General features: G+C 47.7%; 1 protein-coding gene across 4 annotated transcripts in view; it reads left to right on the top strand.

The window, feature by feature from the left end:
- The window catches only part of LOC141192421 (uncharacterized), a 33,707-nt gene that overhangs the window by 2,260 nt on the left and 10,798 nt on the right, over window positions 1-20,649 (top strand). For 2 of the 4 annotated variants that reach the window (XM_073661940.1, XM_073661941.1), the window contains exons 2-6: window positions 10,649-10,798; window positions 10,928-11,095; window positions 11,177-11,300; window positions 11,384-11,481; window positions 12,618-12,708. In XM_073661940.1, the coding sequence (XP_073518041.1) occupies window positions 10,649-10,798; window positions 10,928-11,095; window positions 11,177-11,300; window positions 11,384-11,481; window positions 12,618-12,708 (631 nt within the window). Of the gene's footprint in view, window positions 1-352; window positions 645-938; window positions 1,046-10,648; window positions 10,799-10,927; window positions 11,096-11,176; window positions 11,301-11,383; window positions 11,482-12,617; window positions 12,709-20,649 lie in introns of those variants that run through there. The other 2 variants (XM_073661943.1, XM_073661942.1) reach the window with 2 other exon arrangements.

A 20,649-nucleotide genomic window follows, 5' to 3' on the forward strand; every position in this document is an offset into this window, starting at 1 on the left:
CGCTGTGATCGGTGTGATCGCCAATCACATCGATCGCACCGATCATAGCGCCACCGCGCGGTGACTGGGCGGTCACGGGGTGGTGACCGGCTTGTAACCTACCTGTCACCGCCCCATGACCCCTTGTGATGTCAGCAGAGGCCTCAGACAGCTCTGATTGGAGCGATCAATGATGACATCGATCGCTCCAATCAGAGTACCTGAACACAGGTGACAAGGCGGTCACAGGGCGGTGACCGTCTTGTCACCTCCCTGTGACCCCCTGTGATGCTGCCCAGGCCCCAGCCATCTCTGATTGGTGTAATCGATGTCATCATCGATCGCACCAATCAGAGTTCCTGACCGGGAGGTGATTGGCCTGTGACCTGGCTGTCACCACCCTATCATTCCCCCTGTGACCACCCTGCAGTTCCTCACACTTGGTGAGGATTTCTACGGAGCGGTCACGTTTGATCACCTCTGTGCTGGGCCTTGTGTTGCCACAGAAGCACCTGTGACACCACAAGACTTTCTCACCTGCTCCAGTTGCTGCTGCTCTGGCGTCCTGCTGCGGTCTTCTGGGTCCTGGGTCTCCTGCTCCATGTCCTGCTGCTGCAGATCTTACTCCTGGACCTGCTGCTGAAAGAAGAACAGAGAAGACTTTGGTAAGTCCATCTCTGTTCTCCCCTCATCCACCCCAAACCACTCCTTTTTACCCACCCTGCCCCCAGTTTGTTTGTTTGTTTTGTGCGTCCTGCAGCGGCCGAGTGCTGACCAGTGACTACGTCACTGAACAACGTCCAAGCTCGCTGCATTTCATGATGTTATTTCATCCCTGTCACTTTATTTCTCCTCCCCCCTCACTTTGCACCACCTCCGTGCTTACATCCAGCAGCCACCGATCAGCACTCGTGCTCGCTACTTTACCTTTTTTTTCAACTAACCTTTTTTTTTTCTAGAGGGCGGTCCCGCTGTCCGATTGTGTGCCGTGCTGGGCCACAGAAGCCTGCTCCAGAAGACATCTTACAGAAGACATCTGATAGACGACATCTGAAAGACAACAACTGTAAGTAGGATTTTTTGATCCCTCCTTATCCACCCCAATCCCCCTCTCCCCCTTCCCATACTCCTTTCTGCCTCCAAGTGCTGATCATCACTTCATCGCTCGACTGTTGTCTGTTTTTCTTTTTTTTTTGCGTTTCGTGCAGCGGCCGAGCTCTGATCAGTGACCACAGATCTTATTCCAATCGCATACCTTTTTGCCGTCCAGTGAGCGTCAGTCACAAATAGCCTGGCATCGCTAATCAGCAGGTGCTCTGCCCAAAGAAAGATTTTTCATTTGATATCCTGTTAGCAGCTAGAAGGTGGCACTCCAGCAAGCGATTGAATATGAAGATCCTTTATTCTTTACAATTTTAAAACATGGAGCCGGGAAAGCGGGAGTCCTTCAGGTGCTGCTGAACCGCCACTCAGACACCCCAGGAGAAAAGATGAACCAGCGCCCTCCCCCCACTACTGACCCCGTGTGGACCTCGCCCCCCCCAAAATTATGAGCCACTGATTCCTGATTTTGTGGCGGAATCAGGAATCAAGTTTGACACCACCGGCCTCACAGAACTAGACTTTTTCAAAGTCTTTTTCTCTGAGGATCTTGTAAACCTCATGGTGGGCTTTATACGCTCATCAATTTTTGGAACAAAACCCCTCTTCATCATTTTCTAACTGGTCTCCTGTACACGCAGTAGAAATAATAAAGTTTTGGGGCCTGGTCCTTCATATGGGATCATGAAGAAGACAGAACTTTGGCAATATTGGAGTGTTGACGTTTTGTATAACACTCCAGTGTTCCAAAAGGTCATGACCCGGAAAAGTTTTCAGGCCATCACAAGTTCTTGCATTACAACGATAATGCAAGGTGTCCTGCACGCGATGACCCGAACTTTGATCATCTTTTCAAAGTTCGACCGGTCATCGACCAGTTCAACAACAAGTTTGCTGAAGTGTACGTGCTCCAAAGGGACATCTGCGTGGATGAGTCCTTAATGGCTTTTATGGAGCTGCTTGGATTCCGGCAGCACCTGCCCAATAAGAAAGCCAGGTTCGGAATCAAGCTGTATAAACTTTGTGAGAGTACCTCAGGGTACACTCACAAGTTTAGAGTTTATGAAGGGAAGGACTCCCGGATTAAATCCCCTGAATGCCCCCCTGTTCTGGGAGTGAGTGGGAAAATTGTGTGGGACTTGTTGCGCACACTGCTGGATAAAGGTTATCACTTGTACTTGGATAACTTTTATACCAGTGTCCCTCTCTTCAAGTCCCTCTCTGTGCGACGTACCGCAGCCTGCGATACTGTCCGCAAAAATAGAGAGGCCTCCCAAAGACGCTAATTGGGCAGCTGCTCAGAAGGGGTGAGAGCAGAGCCCAATGTAGTGACCACCTTCTGGTGGTCAAGTACAAGGACAAGAGGGATGTCCTTTTCTTGACCACCATACATGGTGATGGCAGCACTCTCAGCACTGTACAAGGTCCCACTACACAGGTCGTCAAACCAGACTGTGTAGTGGGGTACAACAAGTACATGGGGGGAGTTGATCTCTCTGATCAAGTCCTCCTGCCGTTCAGTGCTTTGAGAAAGGCCAGGGTGTGGTACAAAAAGTTGGCCATGCACATTGTACAGATGGCAATGCACAATTCTTTCCTTCTATCACAATGTGCAGGCCAGACTTCTACGTTGTACCTTCAGTTCCAGGAGGTTGTTATCAAGGCCCTGATATTTTGCAGTGGTGACGGAGCGGGCCCCAGTACTTCCGGAACTGAAGGTCCTCGAATTGTACCAGACCAGCATTTCCCAGGGCAGATGCCTCACAGCGGAAAAAAAGGTCACAAAAGAAGTGCCGAGTGTGTTTATAAAAGGTGAATACGCAAGGACACCATTTATCAGTGTGACACCTGCCCCGACAAACCTGGCCTGTGCATGAAAGAATGCTTCAAAAAGTACCATACTTCCATGGACTACTAAATTAATTTCTGACGTATGACAACCTGACGAACACTACACAACTGACGTATGACACTACATTATAAGATTCACAAATCGGGTATCCGTTCCAAAAAGGGGGCACTTGTTGGCCATTTCCACTGTTTAGGCACATTAGGGGCTCTGAGAACGTGACATGATGCCCGCAGACTATTCCATCAAAGTCTGCATTCCAAAGCGCGTCACTCCTTCGCTTCCTAGCCCTGACGTGCACCCAAACAGTAGTTTTCTCCAACACATGGGGTATCAGCGTACTCAGGAGGAATTGGACAACAGATTTTGAGGTCCACTTTCTCCTGGTACCCTTGGGAAAATAAAAAAAATTTAGGCTAAAAGATCGTTTTTGTGGAAAAAAAAATTATTTTTTTTTCATGACTCTACGTCATAAACTTTTGCGGAACGCTTGGGGGTCCAAAGTGCTCACCACACTTCTAAATAAGTTCCTTAAGGGGTCTAGTTTCCAAAATGGGGTCACTTGTGGGGGGGGTTTCCACTGTTTAGGCACATGGGGTCTGCTGTCAATTCCAGCGAATTTTGCATTGAAAACGTCAAATGGCGCTCCTTCCCTTCCAAGCCCTGCCGTGCGCCCAAACAATGTCTTTCCCCCACATATGGGGTATCAGCATACTCAGGAGAAATTGCACAATAACTTTTGGTTTCCAATTTCTCCTGGTACGCTTGTAAAAATAAAAAAAAATTGGGGGTTAAAGTAAAATTTTAGTGAAAAAAAGTTAAATGTTCATTTTTTCCTTTCACGTTCAATTAATTGCTGTGAAGCATGTGAAGGGTTAATAAACTTCTTGAATGTGGTTTTGAGCACCTTGAGGGGTGCAGTTGTTAGAATGGTGTCACTTTTGGATATTTTCTGTCATAAAGACCCCTCAATGTGACTTCAAATGTGACGGGGACCCCAAAAAATGGTTTGTAAACTTTGTTGTAAAAATGATAAATCGCTGGTCAACTTTTAACCCTTATAGCTCCTTAAAAAAAAAAAAAAATTGTTTCCAAAATTGTGCTGATGTAAAGTAGACATATGGGAAATGTTATTTATTAATTATTGTGTGTGACATATCTCTCTGATGTAAGGGCATGAAAGTTCAAAGTTTGAAAATTGTAAAACTTTCCCCAAATTTCCATTTTTTTCACAAATAAACGCAAGTGATATCGAAGAAATTTTACCACTGTCATGAAGTACAATATGTCACGAAAAAACATTCTCGGAATCAGGGAGATCCGTTGAAGCTTTCCAGAGTTCTTACCTCATAAAGTGACAGTGGTCAGAATTGTAAAAATTGTCCTGGTCATTAACGTGCAAACCACCCTGGGGCGTAAAGGGGTTAAACTGAATGATTTGGGTCAAACGTTTGAGATATCCTTCCACAAGCTTCTCACAATAGTTCGGTTGGAATTTGGGCCCATTCCTCCTGACAAAACTGGTATAACTGATCCAGGTTTGTAGGTCGCCTTGCTCGCAGCCTTTTCAGCTTTGCCCATAAATTTTCAATAGGACTGAGATCAGGGCTTTGTGATGGCCACTCCAAAACATTGACTTTGTTATCCTTAATCCACTTTGTTACCATTTTGGCAGTATGCTTCGGGTCATTGTCCATTTGGAAGACCCTTTTTGCCCATGCTTTAACTTCATGGCTAATGTCTTGAGATGTTGCTTCAGTATTGCCAAATAATATTCTTTTCTCATTATGCCATCTATTTTGTGAAGTGCATCAGTCCCTCCTGCAGCAAGACAACTCCACAACATGATGCTGTCACCCCCGTGTTTCACAGTTGGGATGGTGTTCTTAGGCTTCCAAGCTTCTCCCTTTTTCCTCCAAATGTAACAATGGTAATTATGCCCAAAATTTTAGTTTAATCAAACCACAGGACATGCCTCCAAAAATTAAGGTCTTTGTTCCTGTGAGCATTTGCCAACATTAATCTGGCTTTTTTAGGTTTCTTTTGGAGTAATGGCTTCTTCTTGGCAGAGTGGCCTTTCAGCCCATGTTGATACAGCACTCGTTTCACTGTGGATATTGACACAGTCTTACCAGCTTCCGCCATCATCTTCACAAGGTCTCTCGCTTTTGTCCTTGGGTTGGTATGCACATGTTGGACCAAAAGCACGTTCATCTCTGGGACACAGAACCCGCCTACTTCCTGAGCGGTATGATGGCTGGACATTCCCATCTTGTTTGTACTTGCGTATAATTGTTTGTACAGATGAATGAGGCACCTTCAGGTATCTTGAAATTGCACCCAAGGATGAGCTGGACTTGTGCAAGTCCACAATTCTCTTCCTGGTATCTTGGCTGATTTCTTTAGACTTTCGCATGATGCTACACAAAGAAGCAGTGTGTGTCAGGTGTGTATTAAAATACATCCATACGTGTGTCTCTAAATAACTAAGATGTTGCCAAAAAAACGGAAGCTTCCAAACACGTGATATGTGTTGTGTCGGCGTCTCTGCCTCCTGCGCGGCAGAGACGTCGATCCACTCATCACCGTGGCTATGGTTCGGCGTTCCCCGCTATTTCCTCTGGTCTCACCGCAGCATCTTCCCAGGGTGCGTGCACCGCGCGCAGATCCCCCCGGGCACTGTACTCTTAAAGGGGCCGCGCGCGCCGTCCTAAAAAGTCCCTGGCCAATGGCCGGAGGACTGCCCCTATTTAAAGCACCTCCTCAAAAATGGAGGTGCCTGTGCAAAGTTGTGGTTTGTGTTCTAAACACTCTTTCCAGCCCTCAGGTCCCAGTGCTGCCTGCCTGTCTATCAGCCATGTCCGCCTGTCAGTCTGCCTGCCAAGCCTGCCCGTTTACCTGCATTGTCTATCAGCCATGCTCATCTGTTGTGCCTCTTGGCTTTGGCCATCAGTCCCGTGGGAGTCGCCTGCTCTCACTGGAGGTCGGTCCCAGTGTGGCACCTGTTCCACCTTCTCCGTCCCTCCTTGGTTCACGGAGTCGATTAAGCCGCCGTGTAGCCAGGGTCCAGTTACGCCCCTCTGGTCCCTCCTCATATCTCAGCACAGAGGTTTCATCACCCGGACCCGTAACAGTATGATCGTATGGGCAGTCCAAAATTGTTTAAAGGCATAGTAATCTTAGTGTATGTAAACTTTTGACTTTGCAGTAAGTAATAAATATGCCTTAAAACATTCTCTCTCTCTCATTATTCTGGCATTTGACAAATATTAAAAATTATGGTAATCCTAATTGACCTATAATGGGAAAGGTTTATTCTGATTTAATTTCAGATATTGAGAAAAACGTGGATACAGTGAAGGAAATAATTATTTGATCCCTTGCTGTTTTTGTAAGTTTACCCACTGACAAAGACATGAACAGTCTGTATGGTTTAGAGATGATCTGCAAAGAGGAGTGGACAAAAATTCCTCCTTACATGTGAGCAAACCTCATCATCAACTACAAAAAAAGTCTGACTGCTGTGCCTGCCAACAAGGGTTTTGCCACCAAGTACTAAGTGTTGTTTGCAAGAGGAATCAAATACTTATTTGTCACTACAAAATGAAAATAAATTTATCTAATTTATACAATGTATTTTTTTTTTTTTTTTGGATATTCTATCTCTCAATGTTAAAATTAACCTACCCTTAAAATTACAGACTGTTCATGTCTTTGTCAGTGGGTAAACTTACAAAAACAGCAAGGGATCACAAGGGCTTCTGAGGTACAGCCACCAGTGAGCGGGGTCACCATTGTTGAGGGTGCCAACCTCCCCAGCTAGGCAGTATAAGCTTTGTTTAGGTACAGGATAGGGTAAGGTAGTGACTGTGTCAATTATTTAGCAGCATCATTGTTTAGATCTGTTTATATACATCCACAACAAGCCATTCAGCTTGTAATTTTGCTAGTTTTAAGTACATATCTGCTGTTAGTCCAGTTTTTAATGCATATATTTAATAAATGTTTAAGATTTTACTTTAGGGAGGTTTTCCCACAGTACTGCCCCCTACACCCACAATATGGTTTCATCCACTCCACCGACTACCCCAGTGCTGATTAATAAATACTCACTTAGCCCCATTCTTGGTGCAGATACTAATAAATCCAGAACCTATGAGATTTTTACTACATCATAGTTGGATAGTTAGAGGCGTATTATCCATAGCGGCAGCCCACCCGGCCACTATTGTGCCCATGAGAAAAACAAGAATTTGAGCTTGGTTTAAATTGGCATACATTCAGCACATAATGCATGTTTACAATGGCCATTAATCAGAAAAAAACTACAAGAAGAAAAATGATCATAAACCCTGCTGTAAATAAATAAATAAAAACCAAAAGTGCATTTAAATAAAATAGGGTTCTTAGTAACACTGTTTTTGATCAAAAATAGCATGAAAGCTACCATGGCAAGGTGAACCTATTCGGGATAGTCCTACTCTGTCTAATATTAAAAACTTTACCATGTGTCAAAGCCTCAAACTTCTGTGTGTGAATCAGACATGAGATCTAATGTGATAGAAGATTACAGTGCAGGGAAGACGGGAAACATTCATATAGCCGGCCAGTGGTGATGTAGTCAGTAACGGACTCTGGCCAAATATGTTTCTAGAGCTGTAGTAGAAGATGAAGATGTCGTCCTCATGAAGTAGTTATTCCTCATGTCACGTGTAATGAATATCTCCTGCAGTATTGCTAATGCTGATTCCAGTGTCGGTAAATGAGACGAGAATTAGCTTTATGGAAGATGAGTCTTTGAGAAACGTGTTCAGCTGCCGACTCCAAGGAAGAAACTGCTTGTTGTCTGTGGCCTAAAATATATATGTTTTATTACTAGATGTAAAGCAGAAAACGAAATACCGTATTTTTCGGACTATTAGACGCACTTTTTTCCTCCAAAGTTTTGGAGGAAAATAGGAGATGCGTCTTATAGTCCGAATGTTGGGGGATGAGGGGGTATATATATGATGTGTGGGGGGAGCGGTAGCGGCGGAGGAGTGGGGCACAGGAGGCAGCAGCCTACACTGTCCCCGCTGCTAAAGAAAATTAATATTCAGTGCTCCCCACGCCCATGGAAGCGTGAATGAATATTTAACCTGTCTCTATGCTCATGGTCGTGGAGAGCGAGTGAATATTCATGCCCTTTAATAGCTTGCACACGTGATCTCCCAGCAGGAGCTGTTCTGCAGCTGTGTGCCGGCTATTAAGGAGCATAAAGTCACTGTGACTTCCGGGAGCTGATCTCTCCTTGTGAGCCGCGCATGGTAGTGACGCCAGGCGTGGCTCACATGACCAGATCAGTGGGGCAGACAGGACGCAGCGCTGGAGGAGAGAAGAAAGGGGAGTAGGAGTGTTTATTTTTATTTTTTTATGTGCAGCATGATGGGGATGAGGGGGACCATACATACCAGGATAAGGATGAGGGGGCCATACATACCAGGATAAGGATGAGGGGGCCATACATATCAGGACAGGGATGAGGGGTGCCATGCATATCAGGACAGGGATGAGGGGTGCCATGCATATCAGGACAGGGATGAGGGGTGCCATGCATATCAGGACAGGGATGAGGGGTGCCATGCATATCCGGACAGGGATGAGGGGTGCCATGCATATCAGGACAGGGATGAGGGGGGTGTCATGCCTACCAGGACAGTGATGAGGGGGGTGCCATGCATGCCAGGATCGGGATGTGGGGTGCCATGCATGCCAGGATAGGGATGGGGGGTGCCATGCATGCCAGGATAGGGATGAGGGGGGTGCCATGCATGCCAGGATAGGGATGGAGGGTGCCATGCATGCCAGGACAGGGATGAGGGGGGTGCCATGCATACCAGGACAGGGATGAGGGGGTTGCCATGCATGCCAGGATAGGGATGGGGGGTGCCATGCATGCCAGGATAGGGATGGGGGGTGCCATGCATGCCAGGATAGGGATGGGGGGTGCCATGCATGCCAGGATAGGGATGGGGGGTGCCATGCATGCCAGGACAGGGATGGGGGTGCCATGCATGCCAGGACAGGGATGGGGGGTGCCATGCATGCCAGGACAGGGATGGGGGGTGCCATGCATGCCAGGACAGGGATGAGGGGTGACATGCATGCCAGGGCAGGAATGAGGGGTGACATGCATGCCAGGATAGGGATGAGGGGTGACATGCATGCCAGGATAGGGATGGGGGGTGCCATGCATACCAGGATAGGGATGGGGGGTGCCATGCATGCCAGGATAGGGATGAGGGGTGCCATGCATGCCAGGATAGGGATGAGGGGTGCCATGCATACCTGGATGGAGGGATGCCAGGCATACCAGGATGGGGATGGGGGCCACGTATAAAAGGAAGGGGGGCATATAAACCAAGATGGGGGATATTGTTAGAATTGGAGGACATTACCCCTATACCAGTGTCAGCAATGTCAACACATTTTTTGCTTAATTTTTTTTTTCTATTTTCTTCCTCTAAAACCTAGGTGCATCTTATAGTCCGAAAAATACGGTACTGTAAAATAATATATCTCCTCATATGTTTCTGTGGCATCCCGGTTCACGTTCTACTGCTGCTAAATGAGACAGTTGTAGTGTGATAGTAGACTTGTTCCAGTGTGGGCACTGTGAGTTAGGAGATATAATACATTGCATTGTAAATTGGACTTTCCTGCCATCTACTGGCCAATGTGTGTATATGAAAGGTAAGTGATTATTCTCCTCACAATAAGCTGCCATAGACACGGCTGGGAGGAGTCTCTCAGCTCAGGGCTCGCACACTGACTGAGCACTGGTACAAATCAGTAGTGGGCGGTTCAAGCTGCCTAATGAAGATACAGGAGACAGACACTATTTCTTACAGAAGAGTTTCCATGCCAGTCCACGCTGGGGGGACATTTTTCTCCACATAATCTCCTTCCAAAAAAGACAAGCCTCTTCCAGTCAGGAGAGATAACTCTGTTCGTGTGCTCTCCTGCACGCTGGTTATCCTGTTTGCTTCTAGCCGGACCAGATCCACGTGGCTGCCACACCATCGAATACCCCCTGCGAAAGGGAACGGTGGGCTAAAAACTGTGAGCACACCCAGACTTTAGTGTGTTTCCACGGAGAGCCAATCTGTGAAGGTCCCTCCATCAGTGTAATATTACTTAGACTGCGCATAGCATTTCCTCTACTAGCAAGTGAAGAGGACTCTGCTCCAGCCGCCCTGAGAGGCCATAACCTCGCTTGTCTCATGAGGAGAGAACCATTACTTTCATATGCACAAAATACTGTAAACTTTGCCTTCAAGAGAGACTGTACCCCGTTACCTCCTTCAGTAAAATTGTTATGTTTACAAGTTCACCTGCGTGTCTGGCTGCGTGTGATTGCACAAACATCACGGGCACTCCAAACTTGCACCCAGACACCACAACTACAGGAGTGCCCCCTGGGGGTCCTATACCATCCACAAGTGCCACCTTCCGACAATTGTTGTGGACACTAGGGAAGTGTTTAGGGGTCCAGCGACCCACTCCAACTACTGTGACATCATTATCTGCTGCCTTTGAGACTACATACCCCAGCTGGCCCTTCTGCAACATCTGGGGCCTCCTCAGTGGCCCACCACATTTCCCCTTATTATCTCCAGTAATTGTATTATTACACAGGATTTTTATGATGTTACATCAGCTCATCATCATCTCATTCAGGTCCCTACAATATCGGATCCCCTCAGTGAAGATCTTCTATATAAGAGAATTTTCCTGATTTACCCATCAAGGATGGATATGGACAGAGACAAGATGGTGGAGAGGATATTCCACCTCACCCTAGAGATCCTCTTCCGGCTTACTGGAGAGGTGAGAGATTCTGATGACGTCACATTACATCATTCTTATCTATGGGAATAACAGATGGACAGAACTGGAGAGGTGAGGACTCTGGAAATGTCTAGAGTAAGATTTATTAATGTGTGTCTCCATAACCAGGATTACACAGTAGTGAAGAAGACCTCTAGTGAGCACTGTCAGGACCCTGTGTCTGAGGGATGGGGAAGACTACTGAGCCCTCCACCTCACCCCCTGATACATGAGGACATCAATGACCAGAAGATCCTAGAACTCGCCTACAAGATGATTGAGCTGCTGACTGGAGAGGTGACACTGCTGGAAATGCTGGGATATTATACAGTAACGCTATGAAGGGATCGGGGATGACGGTGTCATTGTATGTGTCAGGTTCCTATAAGGTGTCAGGATGTCGCCGTCTATTTCTCCATGGAGGAGTGGGAGTATTTAGAAGGACACAAAGATCTGTACAAGGACGTCATGATGGAGCTTCCCCAGGCCCTCACATCACCAGGTAATAGACAGGACTAAATACACACGGCCTATAATTATCTGTATGTAAAGAATGAATTCAGTCCCTGTATGTGTTTCCTCCAGATATATCCAGTAAGAGAACAACACCAGAGAGATGTCCCCATCCTCTTCTTCCACAGGACTGTAAACAAGAAGATCCCAATGTTCCTCAAAATCATCAGGTAGATGGAGAGAAGGTGTCATGAGATCTATAATGTGTAGACAGCTGTGAAGGTCTTGTGCTCAGCCTTGTTTTATCCACCAGTACTATATGTTTTATACTAGCTATTGAACCCATTCTACGCCCAGGTGGCGAGCATTTTTATTGCTATATGGTCTCCCATGCTGGTATGTGCTGCTCCCCTCCTGGTATTTGTGCTGCCCCCATCCTGTCCCCACCATCCTATCCTGGTATGCATGGCACCAGTCACCCCCAAATCCTGGTATGCATGGCACTCCTCACCCCCAATCCTGGTATGCATGGCACCCCTCACCCCCATATCCTGGTATGCATGGCACCCCTCACCCCCAATCCTGGTATGCATGGTACCCCTCACCCCCCAATCCTGGTATGCATGGTCCCCTCACCCCGCAATCCTGGTATGTGTGGTACCCCTTATCATGGTATGCATGATCCCCTCATCCCACAATCCTGGTATGCATGGTCCCCTCACCCCCCAATCCTGATATGCATGGTCCCCTCACCCCCCAATCCTGATATGTGTGGCCCCCTCACCCCCCAATCCTGGTATGTGTGGCCCCCTCATTCCTTTCACACTGTACACACATACAAAAAAATAAACAGTTATACTCACCTTTCTTCCCTGTGCTCCAGCGCTTCTGCGCCCTGTTCTGCCGGAGGCTGGGGGAGGAGTGTGTCGCCGAAGCACTGCGCTGTCCGACGCCATTTTTGCTGAACACACACTGTAAATGTGTCTTCAGTAAAACGGCGCCAGATAGCGCTATGCACATGCGCCGATCCGACGCCTCACTCCTGCCCCATCTCCGACGAAGAGAGGCACCGCTGCAACGCTCTTCCCGATCAGGTAAGTATGGCGCCGGAGATTGCGGTATACGTTCAGTGCCTACGCATACAGCGATCTCCGGAGCCATACACACTCCTCTTACCTGTAATGGCTGGATGCCTGATTCTGTCTGGAGCCATACTGCGCGTCGCGCATGCGCAGTCTATCGAGGCTTCAGACAGAGACCCGCATCCCCGGTTATATTATAGACTATTGTAATGAGAACGGTGGAGATGGCAGGATTAGAGCTGATCATAGATGTGACTTCTCCATGTTTACAATATTTGTTTCAGGGTGAAGATCTCACCCATATTAATACTACAGAGACATATGTGAGGGGTGATGAGCGATGTAAAGAGGAGATTCCTACATATGACTACCCAGGTGAGTAGTGACCACTAAATGCAGAGAAGTCACAGATTCTTCTCAGTCCCTGTCTGTGGCTACTTTATCAGTGGTGTAGTCCGGCCGTATCACAATCGTGTGATCACCATTTTGCCGCTAGTCCACAACATTCTCCTATTCAAATCATTTTGGACATTGAAAGCCCTTTTCTATAGAACTTACAACCTCGACAATCCACCTACCCCCTGGGATTAGGAGACGCTGACCGTGACCTGTCCAGATCTGTAAACTACAAGGCCAAATGGCAGCGTACGTAGAATGTGCTGACAAGTTAGAAAATCACTTGAAGAAAAATATTCTGATGGGCCTGTAAGAGAAAGCGGAGGGTAATGATGCTGTTGGCTTCCTAGATCCCTGATATCTTATTGGATGAATCTACCTTCTCTCCCTTCTGTTCTGCTGAATATGCTCATATGGTCCCTACAAGACCAGGTCCAGTCTTTCTGGCCAAACTTCACTTTTATGATCAACAACATTAAATGTGCAGTGAGGCCAAGTGTGAATTTCTGTATAATAACAACAGAGTTTCCCTTTATTCTGACTTTTCAATTTCTTTTAAAACCAACTAACTTCAAACAGGATTGTGATAAACTATACAGAAAACATTACACCTGTGCCATGATATATATCTAAGCTGTGCGTGGCTGATGGCTGTAATATACATTTATTCACGCCTGCAGGAGATGTGTTGGCTCCAGCCCTGGTTTCATGGATTCACTCCATGTCATAAATTCCATTATATTTTCAATCCTATAGAATTCAGATTACTGCACAATCTCTCCTGAAATGGGGGCGCTAATACTTTCTCTACTCTTCTGGTCAGGACTCATAGTAGCTCCAATGGTCCACCACAAATGAGTGCAACTCCTATTTAGTTTGTAGTTCTCCTCTCATACATATGTTGTTGTTGAGGATGTAACATAGAATAAAAAAAGAAGTTATTTTTTCCAGGTTCATTCTGTATGATAGTTTGATTGTGGTGGGATCGTCCGGCCTCACTTACGTCAGTCTGTAACTCCCTGGTAGCCTTTAAAAAAAAGGTCTCCATTGACTCTCCCAGATGCCCGAGATCTAAAATTAAGACATTTTCAGCTCTGCACTATTATAAATAGTTCTCTTTAATAAAAGTATATTTTTTTCTTTAATCTCATGTGATAGAAAATATTTATTAGACCTTACAATAATTTAGATGGCCAAGAGCCACCAAGCCGCATACTATAATTACCCCAGAGAGGTTTCACCATTAGTTACTCATTTTTTACTGATGAAGACTCTTGAGTTTGATCATTTCAGGAGATGTGTTATTGTCTATACTCACAGTTTAGCTCATCATCCTTTAACCCCCTCTACATGGATCTGGCGTTACACAGAGACCCCTAGGCTTGGGCCTTGGTGTTACCTGCTGTTCTGTGGAGTGAGATGGGATGAAGAATAGTCAGGTAGTTGGGACAGGACCAGGAAAGCAGAGAAAATACAAAATCAGAAGACACAAGAGTAGTCAGTAAACAGGTCAGAGTCCCAACAAGAAACAAATACACAAGCCGGGAGCTGAGCACAGAGGACTGAACCAGAGGAGAACAAGGCTGTATCCGGCAGCTTCCGGCAATATGCTCCAGCTTTAGTAGGGTGCGGTGCTTTCCAGTTGGCTGAAGCAGGGAGCAGATTACTCCAGCTGGACAGCACATACCCCCATACTGCAAGACTGGATGGTACTACAGGTCCCAGGCACCCTAATCTTAGTGGCTGGACAGAGCCGTCGCCATACAGAGCTTCTGGTTCTGACATCTCCTCCATCACCAGCGCCGCCTGCAGGATGAATAAGGCGGCTTCTGGTGAGAGAAGCAGACGTCGGGGAGCAGATCCCAGAGGAGATGAGACACACCATTTGCAGAAGCCCTAATATGACATAATAACAGAAAACCAGAGCAGTAATAATCTTTATTTTCTTTATATATATATATATATATATATATATATATATATATATATATGTATAGCGCCAACATATTCCTCAGCGGTTTACATACATCATCATCGCTGTCCCCATTGGGGCTCACAATCTAAATTCCCTATCAGTAGTATGTCTTTGAAGTGTGGGAAGAAACCAGAGAAACACGGGGAGAACATACAAACTCCTTGCAGATGTTGTCCTTGGTGGCATTTGAGCCCAGGACCCCAGGCTGCAGTACGAACCACTGAGCTATCGTGCTGCCCTTAGCAGGGCAGCACGGTGAAATCCACATAAAGTGACTCCATTGCTCCATTGTGTAATTTTTAACCCTCAGGGAATTAATCTAAAGGGGTAGTGACTATTTTGATTCTACTGGCACTTTCTGGATATTAGAATACAGTGGATGTTGGAGAGTGAAAATTGCAATTATGCCATTTTATTACCCAGCACATAGTGCCCAGATTGTGCTCCAGGAGACACACACCGTAAATTAAGTGGGTTCTTCTCACTATAGTAATGTCAAATACATAGATGCTAAATGTGGTTTGGGCACACTGCAAGGCTCAGAAGCAAGGGGGAGATTTGACTTTGGGGGAGCAGATATTGCTGGATTGGGTTATGGAAGCCATGTTGCTTTTCAAGAGCCTTTATGGAAACCTCTGTTTTTTTTCCCTTTTTCACCACCTGAGAGAGGGTATCCACCCACCAAGGGTACACGCGGGAGTGCAGTGGTATTATGCACCCTGTGGCTAAGCGCGCTGGCAAGTGGGACTTCCGGGGTTGTGCAAATGCAGGGCACGTGTCAAGAGGTTCCGGTGCTCCCTGCTGACGTAGCGTGCCGGGACCAGGACTACACACACGCAGAGCGCATGTTAGTTTCCGGCGCACCCTGTTGACGTTGCGCGCCGGAATGCTGGTCCATGGGGCTGCGCACACGCAGGGCGTGTGTCAGGAAATGAAGCGCCCTGCGGCAAGAGCCGCAGTCACCAGAGCAGCAGCAGCAGAAGCCACCAAAGCAGCAGCAACAGCAGCTCCATCAAGGCCGCAGCAGTGTCAGTCGGACAAGCGGCAGCAAGACCAGCCAGAGGAGCAGTGCAGGTCGCGAGTCCACCACCTCCAGCCGGGAGCGATCATATGAATTGATCCAGCCTCAATCTCCAGTACCCTGAACGGCAGAGTAGTGAGTGATCTATGTGAAAGTTCACCATAGTAGATGGGTCCCTTTTTTCTATGTATTTTTTCTACTAGGAAAAACCCAAAAAGTGTAGTGCCAAGAGGAATAACATGGAGTGTGCGCTGTGCAGGGTTAATTTTCCCAGCACTTATACTAAAAAGCTTAGCCCGAGTTGTATCCAAGAAACCATATCAGAGGAAACACCTAATTTTGCTATGGATTTAAAATCTTTAATCCAGACGGAGGTTAGGGACTCCCTAAAGACGTTGGCTATACGTAAAAAGAGTAGGAAGCTGAGACGTCATACATCAGACTCAGAAATTCTGTAGTATTCCAGGGCAAGGTGAAGTCTGTTTCCTCTCCTACCTACTTGTCATCCTCATCATCATCATCTTCCTCAGATAGCAATACAGGAGGTAGGCCATGTTTTCCAGTGCAAAACACGGATAAGCTGATTAAAGCCATCAGAACAACTATGGGCATAGCCGATACCAAGACCCCTAGTACTGTTCAGGACATCATGATTGGGGGTCTGGATCAGAAGAAGAGGCGCACATTCCCCGTCAATGAGAGGATCGTTTATCGACAGGGAATAGAAAGGACCTGATGGGAGAGGGCAGTTACCATCACCTTCAAAGAGAAGATACCCGTTTGAGGAAGAAGAATCAACCAGGTGAGATAAAACCCCAAAAATTGACGTGACAGTATCAAAATTCTCTAAATAAAATCCACCCTGCCGTTTGAGGATTTAGAAGCTTTCAAGGATCCTCTTGATAAAAAAGCGGAAACCTTATTAAAACAAACCTGGGAGTGACCAGCGGGAGCATTGAAACCGGAAGTCGCAGCCACTTGCACAGCCAGGTCAATGATGGTCTGGTTTCAGCATCTAGAAGACCAGATTAAAGGGGACATTCCAAGGGAAAAAATCCTGGCCAGTCTTCCGTTAATGCAGGGGGCGGCTGCTTTCCTCGCGGACGCGTCGGCAGATTCAGTAAGACTGGCCGCCAGATCAGCGAATTTATCCATCGCAGCTCGCAGAGCTCTGTGGCTCAAGAGCTGGTCAGGTGATGTACAGTCTAAGATGAAACTGTGTTCAATCCCGTGTGAAGGGGAGTTTCTTTTTGGCAAAGCTCTGGATGACATACTGGATAAAGCCACAGATAAGAAACACAGGTTTTCCAGTGTGTTGATGCCTCAGTACAAGACTTCCTTTCGTAAAAGGAAGTGTAGTATAGGTACATTTTCCAGAGACCAGTGCAGATGGAAGGACAAGGAATGGAGGCTTCATGTTCGGAGGTCCTTCCTCTGAGAACAGAAAATCCCCTAAGTGACGGGCCTCCCCAGGTAGGAGGAAGACTGTCCCACTTCCTGCCTACCTGGAAAAAAATTCCATCCAGTGCCTGGATATCAGGAATTATAAAGACAGGACTGAGACTGGAATTCAGATCCATTCCCCTGCAGACCTTCAGGATTTCGTCTCCCAGGAGGCCCAGAGAGCAAAGAGCCCTGGAGCAAGAGGTATTAAACTTAGTGGAAAAGAAGGTTCTGAGAGAGACTAATAAGCGAGCAGGGGAAAGGATTCTATTCGCCCCTGTTTCTGATAAAGAAGCTGGTTGTCTCCTTTAGAACCATAATCAACTTGAATGGCCTAAACAACTTTCTAATCTACAGACCCTTCAAGATGGAATCTATAATATCAGCCATAAAGATGTTGTTCCCGGGTTGTTATACGAGTGTCCTTGACCTGAAGGACGCCTATTACCACGTCCCAATCCATACAGGATACCAGCAGTATCTGAGAGTAGCTGTGTATATCATCAATCGTGTGAGGCAATTTCAGTTCACAGCTCTGCCCTTCGGCCTCTCCATGGCTCCAAGAATCTTTACGAAGATCATTCTGGAAGTCATGGCGCATTTGAGAGAACAAGATACTCTAGTTGTCCCTTACCTGAACGACTTCCTGGTAGTAGGCAGGTCAATGCGAGTTTTCAATGCTCTCTTGATAAGAGCCTGAGCCAGCCTGATCAATCCTTGATTGTTACTGAATCTAGAGAAGTCAAGCCTGGAGCCTCGGAAGGTTCCGTCTTTTTTAGGGCTTATCTTCGACTCAGAGGGATAGACTTGTCTGTTACCAGAAGGCAAGAAAAACAGAATTACGTCCCTAGCCTCAGGAGTAGTCAGGAATCCATCCATGACCCTAAGGAAAGCAATGACTCTTTTAGGTACAATGACATCATGTATCCCAGCAGTCCAGTGGGCTCAGATACACTCCCGATATCTGCAGCTTGATATCCTAGCAGCGGAGAAACAACTCAGGGGACACTTGGACAGGAAGATGACACTTTCCAATACAGCCATCAGCTCATTCGCATGGTGGCTGGATCGGGAGAACCTGTCACAGCGAGTTCCTTGGTCGTATCAGGTCAGGGACATAATTACAGCGGACTCAAGCTCAGATGGCTGGGAGCAAATCTGGGAGATCGTGTAATACAAGGAGTCTGGTCAGACAGCGAGAAAGCCTTCTCCTCAAAACATGAAGGAGCTGTTGGCGGTAAAGAATGAAGTGATGAAGTTCAGTTCCCGACTACAGGGACAACACATCCGAATTATGTCAGACAACAGTCGACTATGTCAATCATCAGGGGGGCACGAGATCCCGACCTCTCCTGTTGGTGAAAGAGCAGATTCTACATTTTGCAGAACAACATCAATTTATGCTCTCGGTTCTGCATATTAGAGGCAAAGAAAACTGAGGATCAGATTTTCTGAGTCAGAATATACTGAAGCAGGGTGAATGTTAATGCCAACGATTTTGAGGAAGATTCGAGAGGTACAAGCAAGGGTCATACTAATCGCCCCATTCTGGCCCAAGAGACCCTGGTTCACCTGGATAAAGAGGATGTCCCAGTCAGATCCATGGGTCCTTCCAGATGCTCCAGATCTCCTCAAGCAAGGCCCAGTCTTCTGTAGCGCCGGCGTCCCTGCCCTCTGCTAGGCAGGGACGCTGTTCCCCTCACCTCTCTGCTCCGTGCCCGGCGTCCTCCTCCCGCTCTGCTGGCAGCGTGCGCTCCTTCCCGGCCACTGTGCTTAGGGCGCGCGCGCGCGCTCTCCCTCCCTCTTAAAGGGGCCGCGCGCGCCGTCCTAAGGAGTCCCCAGCCAATGGCCGGAGGACTTCACCATATATAAGGCACCTCCTCCAAAATGGAGGTGCCCGAGCAATGTTGTTGCACTGTTCACTACTCTGCTTCAGCCCTCAGGTCCCGTTGCCAGTTACCTGCCAGATACCTGCCAGATTCCTGCCAGCTTGCTGTCTTATTCCTGCCTGATATTCTGCTACCTGCCTGCTAGCCTGAGGTCCGACGGTCTGCCTTACTACTCCTGTCAGTCTGTCTAAGGACCAGCTTGCCCGCTTACCTGGGAGCGCACATCAACTACCTGCCTGCTTGCCTGAGGTCCGACGGTCTGCCTTCCAACTCTTGTCAGTCTGTCTATGGACCAGCTTGCCCGCTCACCTGGGAGCGCACATCTGCTACCTGCCTGCTAGCCTACCTGGAGGCTCTGCCGTCACGTGCTGTGACCACCTGCCTGTCCAGAGACTCCTGCCCGCTCACCTGGGAGCGCTCATCTGCTGCCTGTCTGCTAGCCTACCTGGAGGCTCTGCCGTCACGTGCTGTGACCACCCGCCTGTCCAGAGACTTCTGCCCGCTCACCTGGGAGCGCTCATCTGCCGCCTGTCTGTTGGTCTTCCTGGAGGCTCCGCCGTCACATGCTGTGACCACCCGTTCATCCAGAGACTCTCGCCTGCTCACCTGGGAGCTCACGTCTATCATCAGCCGCCACAGGTCGTACCAACCCTTTACCCAGAGACTGCCCCGGTCACTTGCCGTGACCATCTGCCCGTTCACCCAGAGACTGCCCTGGTCACTTGCCGTGACCATCTGCCCGTTCACCCAGAGACTGCCCCGGTCACTTGCCGTGACCTCCTGCCCGTTCTTCTAGAGACTGTCCCGGTCACCTGCTGTGACTGCCTGCCTGGTCGCCACCCGCTCCCTTACAAGGACCGCCCCCTTGTATAGTAGCTCAGAGGTTCCGCCTCCCAGACCCGTTACATCTTCCATGCTCAGAGGTTGGGCATTTGATGGCCTGGAGTTTGAAAGGTCATTACTAATCCAGGAAGGGTTTTCCCAAGGTCTATTCACTACTCTGTTCAAAAGCAGGAAGCCTGTGACGACTAAGATCTATGGTAGGACATGGGCAAAATTCCTATGTATTTTGGCGCAGTCGGCTAAGGTTAAAATTCTTATTAAAGCTATTCTGGAATTTCTTCAAAGGGTCTTAGATATGGGGTTTGCTATCAGTACCCTTTAGGTGCAAGTATCAGCGCTAGGAGCTTTATATAACTATAATTTGGCAGCAGATAGATGGGTTATCAGGTTTAAAAAGGCGTGCGATAGATCCAGACCTATTGTTACCCCGAGAATGCCTCCCTGGGATCTAAACCTGGTCCTGGAAGCCCTGACTAAGTCTCCTTTTTGAGCCCTTAGAAAGCGTGACAGAAAGAACTCTCACTCTGAACACAGTGATACTGATAGCTGTAGCATCGGCGTCTCTGCCCCGTACTAGGCAGAGACGCCGTCCCTCTCACCTCCCCGCTCCTGGCGCGGCGTCCTCCAGCGCTTCTCTCCCCGCTGCTTCCGGCACGCGCTCCTTCCCCGGCAGTGTGCTTAGGGCGCGCGCGCTCCCCCTCACTTAAAGGGACCGCGCGCGCCGTCCTAAGGAGTCCCCGGCCAATTGC

Source organism: Phyllobates terribilis, unplaced genomic scaffold (genome assembly GCF_046119375.1).
Source record: "Phyllobates terribilis strain yellow unplaced genomic scaffold, ASM4611937v1 Scaffold_61__1_contigs__length_8056638, whole genome shotgun sequence".
Lineage (NCBI taxonomy): Eukaryota > Metazoa > Chordata > Amphibia > Anura > Dendrobatidae > Phyllobates > Phyllobates terribilis.